General features: G+C 38.1%; 1 protein-coding gene across 20 annotated transcripts in view; it reads right to left on the bottom strand.

Moving 5' to 3' along the window:
* Positions 1-15369, bottom strand: part of MAP2 (microtubule associated protein 2) — a 287600-nt gene that overhangs the window by 41924 nt on the left and 230307 nt on the right. For 19 of the 20 annotated variants that reach the window (XM_044241471.1, XM_044241470.1, XM_044241469.1 and 16 more), the window contains 2 exons: positions 12922-13035; positions 10737-10814 (listed from right to left, as the gene is read on the bottom strand). In XM_044241471.1, the coding sequence (XP_044097406.1) occupies positions 10737-10814; positions 12922-13035 (192 nt within the window). The remainder of the gene's footprint in view (positions 1-10736; positions 10815-12921; positions 13036-15369) is intronic. The other variant, XM_044241473.1, reaches the window with a different exon arrangement.

The raw sequence follows: 15369 nt of genomic DNA, 5'->3' as shown, positions 1-15369 counted from the left end.
GAAGGCCAATTCATTCCTACTAAGTATTATGTTAAAATCAAGTTAATTGATTTGCAAATGCCAGGACCAAGTTTTTGACCATGGAAAAGTTACTGACATAATTTTTTTTAGGAGTCATCTGAGATTAAATTTCAGGAATATAAGTAAATATCTGCTATTAACTTTAAGTGATAGGACCTAGAAATTGACAAGGTGATTTCTACCACAAATTTAACAGTTTTTTTTTAATTCAACATTTTTAATTCCTAATCATTAGTTAACCTTATGACAGATATAAGAAAATCTGAATTATATTGTTAATACTGGGTGTCAAATAAATAAATAAAAATCTTAAAAAAATACTGGGATGCCATGTGAATAAAAGTTTTAAAAAGAGCCAATTATAATATCTTTCTCTCCCTGGTCATGACCTCATTCCCTGGGACATGACCGACAGTGAGGCGTTAAGTAGTGGCCTTAAAGATGCTTCACAGAAATTAAAAGGCTCTTTATTTTCATTTGTTCCTTAACCAGAAATCTCGCTTTTGTTGGAAGGTCACAGGTGTCTCACTGTGGTCATTAGGGCTAGATGTAGCTATCTAGAAAAGATTTGGGGACAAACAATAAAATTCAGTCATTGCTCCAAGAGCAAGTGTATGGATCATCGTTACCTTATACACTTGTGTGTCCTGTTGGAACAGTGGGAACGAAATACTTTATGAACTTCTAATAGAGGTTAGATGAATGAAAACTCAAGAGATACGGTGATGGTCAAAGATGTTGGCTGCCATGGAGAGGAAATGATATGAGAAGCATCAGCAGGAGCTTTTAAGGAAACCAAACCAGTATTCAACGGAGCATAAAAAATATAGCACATTGCGGTTGCAAACAAAAACAATTCTACCATTTAAGCTTCTATGTGCCAAAATCCAACTCCACATTTTGAAAGAAAAGCATATGAATCGCTGTCCCAAAAATAAAAATAAAAATATACATGTATTAGCAATGTGGCTGGCAAACACTTGGAGATGAGGCGGGGGCGGGGTGGGCGGGGAGGCGAACAAAAAGCTCACACAGCATCGTCAGCCTGGCTGCAAAGCGTACTGTATCATGGCAAAGTAAAACCAAGACTCAGCTGCAGCACTGGAAAACCTAGCTGCCACACAGCACCTGTGCAAGCCACACTCTGCTCGTTAAACCTACAACATCGGTCTCGGATCACGAGGAGACCAAGCCATGGAATAGCACTGGAAAGGCGTCAGGCCGGTAAGCTGCTGAAGAGATCATTTGCAACAAAACACATGCAAATCCTAGGAAAGACACACCTTCCCTGGCAGAGGAAGGAATTGTTACTTCTGGAGACACCTCCGTGACCTCTTTTACACTTTTCTCCTGTGGGGCCCCTGCTGGGCCACACTCTTCAGGAGCTATGTGAGCCTCCGCACTAGACTCCACGTGGCCCTCCCTGAGGGCCTGGGGTTGGTCTGAGGCCTTGGCAGCCCCACACTCTTTCCCAGGAAGAGTGGCAGGTGTGTCTTCCTCAGCCATTGTTCCCTCTAGCGTTTCTTCTTCTTAGGGATGAAAAAGATGTTGACATCATGACCACAGAACAATACACACAATGGCAGAAATACTACTCAAGGAACACTTTCAGCTCCATTACATGGACCTCGCCAGAACCTTCTTTACCATTTGGATGAGCAGATTAAGATTCGAATGCAATGTGCATTATGTATTGCTTGGGAAATGGTCATATATATATATGTATATATATATATATATATATATATAATCTGATAATAATGATGCCTTTTAAAGTCTCGTTAAAAGGCTATTTATTTGAAAACTTGAGAGCTGAAAGGGTTTTACTGCTCTATTCCCCTTAGCGGAGATGGCAGTCAGTTGCACACACACGTAGGAAGCTGGCTGGAAATAAGAGATGGTGCCGCTGGGTAACAGGTGGTTATGAAAAGACAGATGGGTTGACGGACTGAAAAAACCTTTACGTTTGCTAGACATGGGCTGTTTTCTCCAATGCAGTAAGCCCCTACAGTAAGCACCTACTCCATGTAGTAAGCCCCTTACTCCATGGAGTAAGCCCCCTACAAGTAAGCCCCTACATATGAATTTCTGATTACTTTATTTAAAACACGCAAACTTCAGTAAAGAATCTTGGAGGATAAAAAACGCCCGGCCTCAACAACAATAATCATCAACTCCCCTAACAGCTTTATCATGGAATCCATCAACACTATCTTATTTGATATTTCAGGGCCAAAGTCTCAAGTATTTAAAGTACTAAATAGTATTTTAATATGACTTATGCAATATTTTTAAGGCCAAAGAGTTCCTAACTCAATTTATTTTCCCTTCATTGCCCTATATGATATGGGGGAATGTAAAAAATTGCAAGGAGTAAGCAAATTATTTTGAAAAGCCAAGGTCCAGGTAAAATGGAATCTTCGCATTTAGGAAAGTCTACCTCGGGGACAGAACAGTTACCATATTGCTTATACCCGTGATATACTGTGTGTAGCTGCCCTTGATTCTGAGTACGACAATGTGCGCATTACCTGGAAAGTCTTGTTTCTGCAGTTCAAAACCAAAGCACCAAGATAACTGAACGGCAATCAAACTGCCAAAATATCTTCCCCAAATAGGTATATCATGTGGAAAAATATTAATAATTAAAATGTAAAAAGCACACTTAGGCCACGAATTATCATGTTCAGTTGCTTCTCACTTGCACTTTCAAATGTCAGTAAAATAAATCCCATTTTATTGCTTAAGAAATTAAAGGGGAGTATATAAGTAAGCTGCTTTACAGTTCTACAAATGAAAGATTTGGATGAAATTCATGTGAAACATTGTTTAAATGGCCCCATGAGAAAGACTACAGCTGGAAAGGAAAGGAATTTTCTTTTTTGAGAACTATTAAGACCCCTGGGCAGGGGGTGGGGGAGGGGAGAAGTACTACATCTATTTCCTCCCACTCGGCACTCAGGGACTTTCATATTTGTCATTTAATTATGTAAGTAACATTTTAAAAATTCAGATTCCAAATTATTATTAAGGCCATTTTTATAATGCCACAGAGTTAGAGATTTCGACGCCAGGTGAGAGACTTTCACTGTAGCTGTTTTACTCATGGCACCTTTTTGGGAAAAGTCTAATCAATTTAATCAACATATTTTCCAAATCCACATAACCTTCTGCTTTCCATTTCCTTATTTTGTATAAATAATTTCCACCTGTTTCTCACTCAAAATTTCACATATTTTTCTTAATCATTTTAAGTTCGCACTCTTAGAAGAATTGACTTTTGGGCTGTATTTCTCTATTAGAGTGTGTGAGCCACGGTGCTCTTTGTTTTCCCATGGATCCTCGAAGAAGTTTATTATCATGAATGTCGTTGGTCATCTATGAGTTTATTCCCACTGCCTTGGAACTATCTGCTCTTTCATTAAATACTGTCCTGCATGGAAATAAACTCTGTGCATACAAGAGAATATTTTGAGAATAAGCTCTTAACCTACACAAAACATGTTTTAGCTTTAATTTTGTTTTCCTTTACAAAACTACCTAGTTAGAATGAGATAAATTTCAGCCCACTGCCCTCATCACGGCCAGTTTTACACTAGGGTCTGCTAGCTTTCTGAGGGTGGAATGACAAAGGCTTTGGATCATTTCCTTCACTTCAGCCCAGGTCTGCTCATGTGAGCCAATATTTAGTCACTTGGGGGAGCCTCTGTAGTTTCTGTGGATGATTAAGTGATTAGGAGAAATACACTCATTCTGTAACATGCATTCTGCCCTATACAGATTCATGGACTTTCTCTTTTAAGGAGCTTACGTATTGACACGGCACTAAAAAGAAGGCTAATGCTATTTAAGTCTGATCCTAGTAATATTCTGTGTTCAAGGAGGAAAAAAACTATATACAGGATCCTCTTCCTCAGTTTGAGAAAGAGGATGTATTTGTCCCCCACTGATTTATTTACAGGGAGCAGAAAGGAGTCATACTTTAACTGAACTCTTTTTCCTCCCTCCCCCACCCCCACCCCTTTTTGGGCTTTGTTTTCAGAAACAATGATACAGAACAAGAAAATACTCCTATGCCTCAAATCGGGCTTATTGTAGATGAGGTATTTGGCTAGACATATAAACTATATAGGGACTTCACTTTCATATGGAAAAAACAGGCTCCTTTCCCTCCCACCCCGCTCCGAAGGTACACTGAGGATGAAGCATGTGGTCAAAGGCGCAGGCTGGGGTGTGGGGGGAGCAAAAGGGGACCATGCTCGGTTCACCTTTCTCCCGGCCTAAGTGGGCCTCTGCACTCTGCGCTGGGACACTGGGGAGCGCACTAGAGGTAGTCCATTGTGAGCGGAACAAAGGATGCTCATAGTACTCCTCATCGGAATGGGAAGGGTCATCATCAGGCACAGACACAGAGATGGAGGGGGCTAGGAGTCTACGCCTCTCCCCGCTGGTGGCAGGTTCGTGGCTGGGGAAACTGTGTAGAGGACCCACTTGGTCCTCAGCTCCTTCATCTACAAACAGACACACAGGAAGAAACTGCAGGGAGAACTGGACAAGACAGACACAAGATCAGACGCACGAGACAAACACCTGCACAAGACACAGTGGGCCACAGAAGTAGCACAGCGGGATGGAGGGGAATTAGCAAGACGCAGCTGATGGAGGATGGGAGGCGGTGAGTGTTTCATGCTTCCGTAGCCACTGAATTTACACTAGTCACTCCCTTTACTGCATGATAGAGATTAACTCTACAATCCCCTCAAACGACTCAGAATCCCCACAAAAACACTGCAAGAGAAACAAAGCCTGACAATACACATGCGTGAATCGGAAGAAATTCTTTCAAGTACGTTCTTTGCATGCTTCTGTCAATATGTTTATAAGTTAAAAAAGAAGAAAGGTGTTAGGACCCGATGTATTACAACAATAACAGGGGAAAAGAATCCTGTTTGAAGCACAACCTTAAGTATCTAGGATGCCCATATAGTTAGCATTTGGGTTATTTTAATTTTTTGTTAATGATTTTTACCAGAAAGCCATTTTTAATTCCAGGCCTGTTAAGAAGAATCTAAGATGCATTATTTCTCTTCCCTGCCCCACTAAGGAGAGCACAGCGGTGTAGCGCCTTCTTTGGGGCTAACTCTTAGGAACATCTTTTCAAACACTGGTTCTCATGGTTTTAAGAAAGTTCCTAACAATATAAACTCATTTTCTTTTCTTTCTCTTCTGAAAGCTTTAAAGAGATACCATTCACTGACAATGATTTCTACAGAGCTGGATTCAGATTCACTAAGACTTTATTCTATGTGGTTTCATTATTCTATGTGGTTTCACCTCTGACTGTTGGCTATTTTTATATTTCAAACCCTCATTGTATATTTCTCATTGCAATGCTGAAGTAACTACTCTTTCTTGCGTCCTTTCCAGTGTCTTGGCTTAGAGCTCTGCCTTATTTCAACATATTTCCTTAAGTACACAAGTATAGGTCAGTCTGCTTAGCACTTGCATTCTGGTGTATTTCAATGAGCTTTAAGGATGGTGACAACAAACAATATTTGGCTTCCGATGTGGTACAGACCCTACATCTCAGGCCTTCATGACAGGTTACTGAATTTGTTAATCACTGTTTATTTACTTACATAGGAAATAATTTTTAGATTTCATAACTTTCAAGAATAAGAATTATTAAAATTTATTGAAAGTCTGTGTATCTAGTTTTTACTTCTATCAACATTTAAGCAGCCAGATTATAGCAATTTATTTGAAAATGCACTGTAGGGTTAGGGCAGTATCTTATTTTGAACAACCAAGTGCTGACAACCGAAAATAAGGTTGAAATCATAAAGATACTAAAATAACACTCTGTAGAGGGAATACTTTTAAATCTTTTGAGCACGTTGTTTACTGATTATTCCGTGTTATTTTTTTTTTCTGGATGGGTGCTCAGAACTTTTACAGCCATGCTGCTTATTATATCATGGGATAGCAGAAGCCTAAAATTACATTTGATATTCTTAGTTCCAACTCGGCACGATTTCTCAGCCGAGCAGATCATTGGCTGAGATCTGGCCTACAACACTGGCTGAATCATGAGCCCTGGGCTTGTCACATGTCCTAGCCATTCATATTTCCTCCAGGACTCCCGGAGACTCTCAACACTGCACATATGCAAGTTACTTCTAACACTTCCAATAGGCTCAAAAAATCGCATGGACAATCTGTCCGTGAAAATGGCACAGTTGTCTCTCTGCTGGGCAACATCTTCTGGGGAGTAGAGCAGACTGCAATGTAAAACTAAAGAATCTGAAACTGAGAGCTGGGAGTTTAAAGGTAATACTCCTTGGATGTTTGAACCTTGTGAAGATTTTTGACTTTCTCTTTCTTGTTGTCATTGCTCATTTCTGAAAGGGCCAACATGTGAAAACATCACAGAGTCTTGCTTCAGATCTGTCACATTTCAAAGAAACAGTGTTTTCTATTCTGAAAACTTTTGCTCTAAACAGAGAATGACAAAAAGAGAAAAAAAAAAAAACAACTTTAAGGACTGTAGTGGAAAGGAGCTTCTTTGTAGTATTTGCATGGCACTGAGCCAGCAGCTTCAAAAAGACGGCCCGGCGAAGTCCAGTCTTGGTACTGTGAGCTGTGTGTGTGCTCCACATCTCTGCTTGGGACCTATGAACCTGAACTTCATCTACAAGTTCCAGAGATGTGCTAGGGGAAGTTCTACTAAGAGGTCCATAGCTAGCTAAGACCAAACAGTGTGTTTGATCCCAACAATAATGACAGAAGAAATAGATTCTATTTGCTATAGAATCATGTATGGCATCCCAATAGAGGTGGAATACATACTAATTATAAGTAATGACTTCTTTATTTGGGTATGCCTTAAAAAAAAAAAAAAAGAAAAGGAAAAAAAAAAAGAAATTGGTCTAGTACCTTCAGGGGGAAAAAAAAGACCCAAAAAACAACCTCTCATTGGAAGATCACTTCCCTTTCTTGTCCCCACATTGAGAACGATAAGAGATGGCTTTAGGGACACAGTGGGGCTTTGATTGCAGGGACTGAGACGTGGATTGGAATTCTGGATTACTGGCCATGACATCCAGGGGCAAGAATTGGAGTGAATATTATCTCTCTGTGGGTTGTTGGGAGGATTAAATGAGGCGAGACCTATGAAAGTGCCAAGCACATTGTAGGACTCCATGCGTGTTCGCATCTTTGTCTCAATATACTCAGACGAATTGTCATGTACCTCTGCTTTCCCTTCATTGGATGCATAGGATCTAGACTTGAGAGATCTATAAAAAGTGAATTCATTTCATACGTTAGTTTTGTTCTTTAAGGTCAGGATTGAATGTTATCCCTTTCCTATAAGCACACATGTTTGGGGGACTCTGCTCTTTCCACAAAATACTCTTTCATTTAATAATGTGATATTTCAAAGGATAAGGTTGCCTTATGGACCTCGGGCTTTTACTAGCTCTGCTGCATAGTGATAATCTACAAAAATGAAGTGTACCTGATTTCAGTGGAGGAATACATTTTCCCTAACTTACTTTCATACAATTAAAAAAAAAAAAAGCATTTGAAAATTTATTTCGAATTAAAGTAAGGTCTGCCACATAAAAACTCAGGCTTCATCTGTCAGCCCTCTTTGGTACAAATGAGAAGTCATTCTTATGAGAGACAGAGTCTCTGGGGGGTATCGGTGACTCAGTGATTTTGCCTGCTCTAGAATCACAGACCCTACTGCTCCTTCTGCCCCACCATTGGGGGCAACTGGCTCTGCTTACGTTGTTCTCCACTCCCTCTAAGACCTTTCCATGCGGCAGGCTCTTCACTGAGGACTTAGTTGCTGTGTTTGCTGCCCATAGGATATGGAGGGGAAAATCCTATTAGATTAGTGACATCGTTGACCCAGGAAAACATCCACCCTAGGATTTTTCCTGGTTCTATTTTCAGATGATCCCATTGTTCTTGCACAGGCTTCCAACTCCTAACAGTTCAGTCCAAATGAAATTATTATGGTTAGGTCAAAAAGACATAGGAGATTAATTTGCGAAGATTACACCTAGTGCGGAATTGATGCATTGTACCTGAGTTTCCTTTTAAGTGTGCTACTTGTTTATTTTTTCCATCAAAATCTCTTTGTTTCCCAGAATAAGCACACAACCTGCAAATTATTAATACTACATCAGTTATAACAAGTGAATATTCACAACTTACAGTAATTAACATCTCAAATTATCTTTGGTGAAGACTTCATGCTTCCCCTTTGAGAAAGAACAGCTTTTGAAAATGTTTGATAATTAGTAAAAAGTAACCGTATCTTCAAAATCATTGAGGTACTCAATTTAATCCATGAGCTCTTTTATATTCATATAAATGGATTGGCAGTCAGGTGCCTTTTAAGTTTCTTTGAGGGTGTGTTAAGTAAGTAAAAAAAAGTCTCATATAGTTTAATACTTTCTTCTGAAAATATGAAAAAGAGCAATTCAATAAAAATACAAGTTTGGTTTGAAAAATATTAAGAAAAAATATATATTCACTCATTTTCAATAGGAAATAAGTTGAAATTTTCCCCAAATACACTCAAACAACATGGGGAAAGCAATCCCCCCAAATAAGAAAACAGTTACACTGGAAAGTATACCAAAATATGAAAATGAAAATGATTCTATGGTTCATTTATATTTTCATTATATCCATGATGTCACCTGCCAGAAAGCAGACTGGTTGAATTCCCAATTGGATGGGCAGACCCTACTGCTCCTTCTGCTCCAACTCCCATATGAGAGCAAGAAGGGTAGATTACTTGACCTCTTGCCGACTTTGGAGTGACCGCCAAGCCACAAGTACCCAGTGAGCATCTTGGGTAAAGAAGATTCTCTGAAAGGCTTTACGTGTTGTGTAGAAACATTTTCAATGACCTGAGGGAAGTACAGCTGTCATAGAAGGCTTTCCACTGCTTTCCGTGTGAAACCAAGACTCTGGAACCAAGGCAGATACTGATTCTCAGATCCCTTCACTGTTTTAGCCCTTTTTCACCACCTAGGAGCCATGGCATGTCTTCATTTCCTAGAAAACCTCACGCCCTTGCCTACCTGAGGCATTTCCTGCATTTCCCCTTGCATTTCCTGGTCTTCCTGTTTCAACTGCCCTTTCCCTCCATCTTTGCTTGGCCAACTCTACCTCATGCTTCTGAGCTCAGCTACTGTCTCCTCATCACCCAAAAAATTAAGATTTCCCTTGTTCTATCTTCAAGCTCTCTGTTCTTTTCTTTCCTAGGGCTAACACAATGTGAAATTATTTGTAAACTTCTTTATTGGCTTTCCGTTCTCCACCAGACTGCATGTTCCTTATAGGCAGGATCACGTATCTGTGTTGTTCACGAGTGTGTAGCTAAATTCGAGGAGTACACTGTAGGTGCTCCATAAATACGTGCCAATGAATGGATGAGGGCAAAAAATCTTTCAAATCTATAAACTAAAAGATCAGATCACGTTTGTAGGAGATTAACTAACAATTATAACTGCCACCGATTATAGTCCCCAACTTTTCTTTTATTCTTTAGAGTAATTTAGTTTGGTTAATGTTATTTCAGGCAGTAAATCAGAAAAAATCCTCAATTTAAGAAAGAAAAAGCTCACTAAAAGAAGTTTAGGTTTGTAAGTCCATGACAAAATTAAATTATGTTGACTGATAGTTCGTAGTTCTATAATTTAGGAAAATCTGTATTTAGAAAGTCAAAGAATATTTTAAATGAAAGTAATTACAAATTATAAAAAGACAGTGAGAACTTGTTCAATATTTTTCCATTTTTAACACTAAAATAATTGCTAAAAGGGACAAAAAATGGAAAAAAATAAATGAATAAAATGGCATAGTATTAAAATTTTGATTTTAGTAGATGAAAACTAAATTATATTGAAACACTTCAGCGATAGCTCTTGTCTGCCTTCTGCAACTCAAACAATACACAAAAGTTAACTGACTTAAGTCAGAAAGCCAATAATAGTCTCTTTTTAAAGAGTGCCTTTCAGCTCAGATTCTGAATGAATATTCTTCAAAGGCATCCCTCTGTTTTATTAACGAGAACTGAAAAGCTGACATAGCATTCTATGTTGACTAAATGCATAAATACATTCATGGACAATAATAGGTCCCAGAAGGGAAGAAGCCATGATCTCAGCTTCCAGTTCACTGATCTCAATATCAGAGTCATACACTGACTTCTTCATTTATTCATTAATATTTATTGAGGGTTTGCTGTAGGCCAGGCCCTAGGGAAGCCCTTGGCAGCACAAGAGTGAGAACAGAGACAATTCCTGACAATATTTCTCTATGATTTCTTCAATAAATTTATTTTTGTTCAGTCACTTATAAGATAGGATTGTATCTTCCGTGTCCAAACATGTTATGTGAATGAAATGAACTGGTTGTCTGTAGCTATTCTAGCAATTTTAAACACAAAGTTATCTTCTCGATCGAGCCGATTTTCTTTTTTTTAATTTACTATATTCCTCCTACTTCTGATTTTGTATAGATAAATGATTACACATTTATGTAAAGTCTTTGCTTCTTCCGGGCTGTTTGAAACAGACAGCTCTCAAGCTGGGTCACATACTAACCCACACCGAAGTCCAGTGCCTATGGACTGATGCTAATTTACCCTTTATCAGAAGACAAACCTCACTAAGTCCACTGGGTCTTACCTTCTTCCACTGTGATGGTCTGTTCTGAGGCTGGTGATGGAGGTGGAGAAGGAGGCAGATTAGCTGTCTCTTCAGCTGCTAAAGATCGAATAGTGGAGAAATGAGATATGATTAATCCTATTAGGTCATTAGATGTAGAACAGCTCTGCCATCTGTAGAAAGGCCTCTCTGTGAAATTTAGAACAAGATTCACTAGTACGCTGCATCTGACTTATTTTCTGTCTGATTACCTGATTCATCTAGTTTAAAAAAAACCTAGAAGGAAAGAAAAGCATTCACTATTTAAGAAAAAACGTTTTGCTTTCCCTATAAAAACAGATTAAAGATGCCTGCTAAAGTTCTATTGTTAATCCCATTAATTGTGTCTGCTTGTTCAATTAATAAAACATGTTATTCTAGCCCTAATCTATTATAGTCAAACACACAGGCAAGCACTGTAGTTCAGATTTAGCTTGACTGACTAAAAAAATATCAGAACTCTATATTGTTCAACTTCTTAATCTGGAAAAAAATGCAAACTTTATCATTCACAGTATTACAGGTGTTTTTTTTTTTTTTTTAAGATTTTATTTATTTATCTGAGAGAGAGAGAGTGAGAGAGCAGGAGCAGGGTAAGGGGCAGAGGAAGAAGCAGACCCCTGCTGAGCAGGGAGCCTGATGCAGGACTCAATCCCAGGACCAAAGCTGGACCCAATCATGACCCAAGCTGAAGGCAGATGCTTAACTGACTCAGCCACTCAGGCGCCCCAGGTGATGTATTTTTTAAACATTTTGTCCACTGAGTCTAATGTCAAAATGCATCTTCTCTATGTATCCTCAGAAAAGAAAAATGAAGCTGTCATAGCCTAAGGCAACCTTCAGAGACAACATGTACTAGTGGGAGCTGAGTAATCTTCTGGCCTTGGCATTATACGTGAAGAACCAAAGAGAAGGGTTCTAAAAGTTAATGGTTAACTCTTTTTTCTCGACCGCTCATTTGAAGGTAAGGGATTGCAAAAAGGAAATATTTGTCATCAAGGCCAGCAGAAAAATCTATCTTACAGAGCAGCTTTGGGATGACAGGTGACGTCTTAAGTCCTTGACCCTGTGGGTTTCTATAGAACACATAGTAAGACTTTAAATTTAAGAAAAGGGGAGTCTTTTCTTTAAGGTATAGAAGTGAACCACAAACTGAAGGTTAATGTTTTGAATAATTTACCCCCTGTTTAAAGACAAAATTAAACTTTTATAATCAAAGAACATTTTACTGCAAATAATGAGTATTTATTATCCTGGGAGAACAGAATTTTTATTGCTTAATATTTTTTAGTCATTTAAATTGCTTAAAGGAGTACTGACCAGAAAATCAAATATTAAGGATACATTAGGCTGGTTGAGACAAAATTGGATATGTACTTTTTTTTTAGACTTCAAAAACCATACATTTCTATGGATTAGTTAAATGTACTTATAAAATAGACTTACATTGAACCAAGAGAGTTTCCTTTCTTGTCTCTGCAGGTATATACACCCACATCTATCTTCTTTCTATCTATTTATATCTATCTATCTATCATCAATTTAAAGGAGGGGCGGCAAGCCTTTGGCTAGGAGTCTTTTCTTCGGTGGGCATCATTATATTACCTGTTTGGCCCTGGAGGACATGTGACTTGTGACCAAGGGAGAGAGAAATGTTATTTCAGTGTCCTTAAATAAACCAAGTGAAGACCGGTACATTAAAAGGGATACAAAGTCACCCATGATTTGAACAAAGCCCTGACTACAGGTTTTCTGTAGCTGGTTCAGGGAGACCGAAACAAGACGTCTTGAGACAAGCGTTCCCCAAAGCCCATAAAGGGAAATACTCATTTCTAATTAGAGTAGTAACACGTTTTCTTTATAAATGGGTGCCATGACATCCACATGCGTTGGCTTTATTTTTATAATAAATTTCTCTAGTGGTCTGGAAATGAAAACTTAAGGGAAATTTAGGGGCAAAGCCTATCACCCTGAAGACTGTCCAAATCTTACAAATGAATCTGTCAAGAAAGGTGACAATGGGTGCCAGGGCCTCCCAACGGAGGTGTTGGATGAACATTTTGCGTAAGGATCAAGTATGAGATGGGGCCTCTCTTTGACCGTGAAGACTTGGTCCTGTGATCACTGCAGCAGAAACAGCTCTTGAACTGAGGTCTTTCTCATTTACCTAAAGGCAGAGCTGCAGGCTGGTCTTTCTGCTGAGCTTCTTTCTCTTGTTCACCTTTCAGGACCGCTACAGCCTCAGCCGTGACTACTTGGACTATCCTTGCAGACACTTCTTCTGGAATAAATAGTAACAAAAGAAAATAAAAGAGTGAGACAAAATGGGTAGCAAAGAGGAAAAGTAATGAAACAATAGAGTTGATGAGAATTTTTTTCCTGTCTTCCCCCCCAAAATACAATAGAATTTATTAAATTGCACTAAAATACAAATACCAAGATTATAACCAGAAACAGAAAAAAAGAAAAAAAAAAAAAAAAGAGAGAGAGAGAGAGAGGAAAGTAAAGGGATCAGCATTCTGGGAGCTAGGCAAAATGAACCCACCATGACAGAAAAACCATTTGTATGGCAGTTTATTTTTAAAAAGCTGTTTATACAAGCAAAAACAATTAAAATTTTTACACCAGGTAAAAAAAAATTCAGAAAAAAAAAAAGGATTCATTTTGGATTTAATATAAAATGTTTTGTAGTTTTCTAGAAAGTTTCCTTACAATATGTTTCTATGCCGATTTGTAGAAATACCATAATCTAAAACCTAAAGAAGATGCCTCAAAATGTGAATTTGTGATCAAACAGCATTATCCAGGATCAATGTGAACAAGAGTGATTAAGAAAGACCTGGAAAGAGAAAATTTGAATGAAATACATGGAAATGATATGTCAGATGGCCTCTTTTTAAAGAGCTTCTACTTTTCTACACAGCAGATGTTTTAAAGATCTTTGAGGCCATATAATATATACTTACCTAGTCAGTGTAATCATTTCATTAAAAAGTAGGGGGAGGTTCATCATACATGACCTGTCTATGAAATGCCAGATAATTAATTTTTGGCCTAAAATGGCACCTACTAAAGCATATCCCAATGCTAATTTTATATAACCAAGTCAAAAAATATTCAAGAAGTAATGTTCCATATATCATCAACAAAAAATGAAAGAAGACTCTTTGAAGGGTGCCTGGCTGGCTCAGTTGGTTAAGTGTCCAACTCTTGATTTTGGCTCATGTCATGATCTTAGGGTTGTGAGATCGAGTCTCACATCCATCTCAGTGCTGGGCATGGAACCTATTTAAGATTCTCTCTCCCCCTCTGCTCTTACCCTCACCCTGTCTGTAAAAAAAGGAAAAAAAAAAAAAAAGAAAGACTTTTGAGATTAAAAATACATTCTAGATTAGAAATAAATTCTCCAGGGGTGCCTGGGTTAAAGCCTCTGACTTCTGCTTAGGTCATGATCCCTGGGATCAAGCCCTATATCAGGCTCTCTGCTTAGCGGGGAGCCTGCTTCCCCCTCTCACTCTGCCTGCCTCTCTGCCTGCTTGTGATCTCTGTCTGTCAAGTAAATAAATAAAATCTTGAAAAAAAAATAATTCTCCAGAATTTAACTTTTCATTATCTTTATTTACAAACATCTATCATACTAGCAAATCAAATCATTCCACTTACAGCCCTTATAGAAACAAGTTGTACTAGACAAGGAGGAAAAGGGTAATGGGATTCGTTCTCATAATTTTAGCCAAGATTTGAGAATATTTCATTGAACTTCCTTATGATCAGAATTTACACATTTACAAGCAGGTTGGCAGGAGTTGGGCAGGGGTGGGGTGGAGGTGAGGTCGTGGAATCCTGCTTTTACTTGGTTCATTTAGATTCTGCCTCTTTGGGAAACCTTCCTCACCCCACCCAGGATGACAGAGAGAACAGTGCTTAAGAACTAGCTTTTGGAAAAAAAAAAAAAAAAAAAAGGAAAAAAAAAGAACTAGCTTTTGGGATGAGCAATCCACTTGAATCGGATTTATCTGAATTTTAAAAGCTAGATTACTTGATTGAGTATATTTGCCTTTATATGTCTAACTTCTGATTTTTTTAATAGCCACATGACACTATAACCTATGTACAGTCTTTTAATAGAAGCAGTATTTTAAAAATATTATGGTGCTCACCATGTGCCTAACGCTCTGTTATTTGCCCTCATTATTTCAATGAATGATTTACTGTTATTACTCTCATTTTGCAGATGAGAAAACAGCAAACTAATAGGGTTAGGCCAGAGAGTAGACATTTCTTATTATAAATATCATACTTAGAAAACCAAGTTTCAATTAGGATCTTGTAAAATGCCTTAAATAGTCAAACTAAATTAAATGTGATTTAATATTTCTATTATGTTTGAAGTATAATTTTATGAAGTTGAAGACCTCATTCAAACTTTAAGTATCCAAAGAGCAAGGACTGACAGGCTACTTAAAATCATTTCCAAAAAAGTTTTAATTTCTCCAGCTAATTTGTTTCAGATATTTATATGCCAAGTACTTTCCAGAAAACCTTTTTCACACAACACAGCTTGCACTCCCAATTTAGTGTAGACTAGGAAGAATCTTTTTTAATATTGCAAAAA

Source organism: Neovison vison, chromosome 3 (genome assembly GCF_020171115.1).
Source record: "Neovison vison isolate M4711 chromosome 3, ASM_NN_V1, whole genome shotgun sequence".
In the NCBI taxonomy this organism is placed as follows: domain Eukaryota; kingdom Metazoa; phylum Chordata; class Mammalia; order Carnivora; family Mustelidae; genus Neogale; species Neogale vison.
The sequence above is the reverse complement of the archived record's forward strand: the minus strand, read 5'-3'. Positions and strand labels throughout refer to the sequence as shown.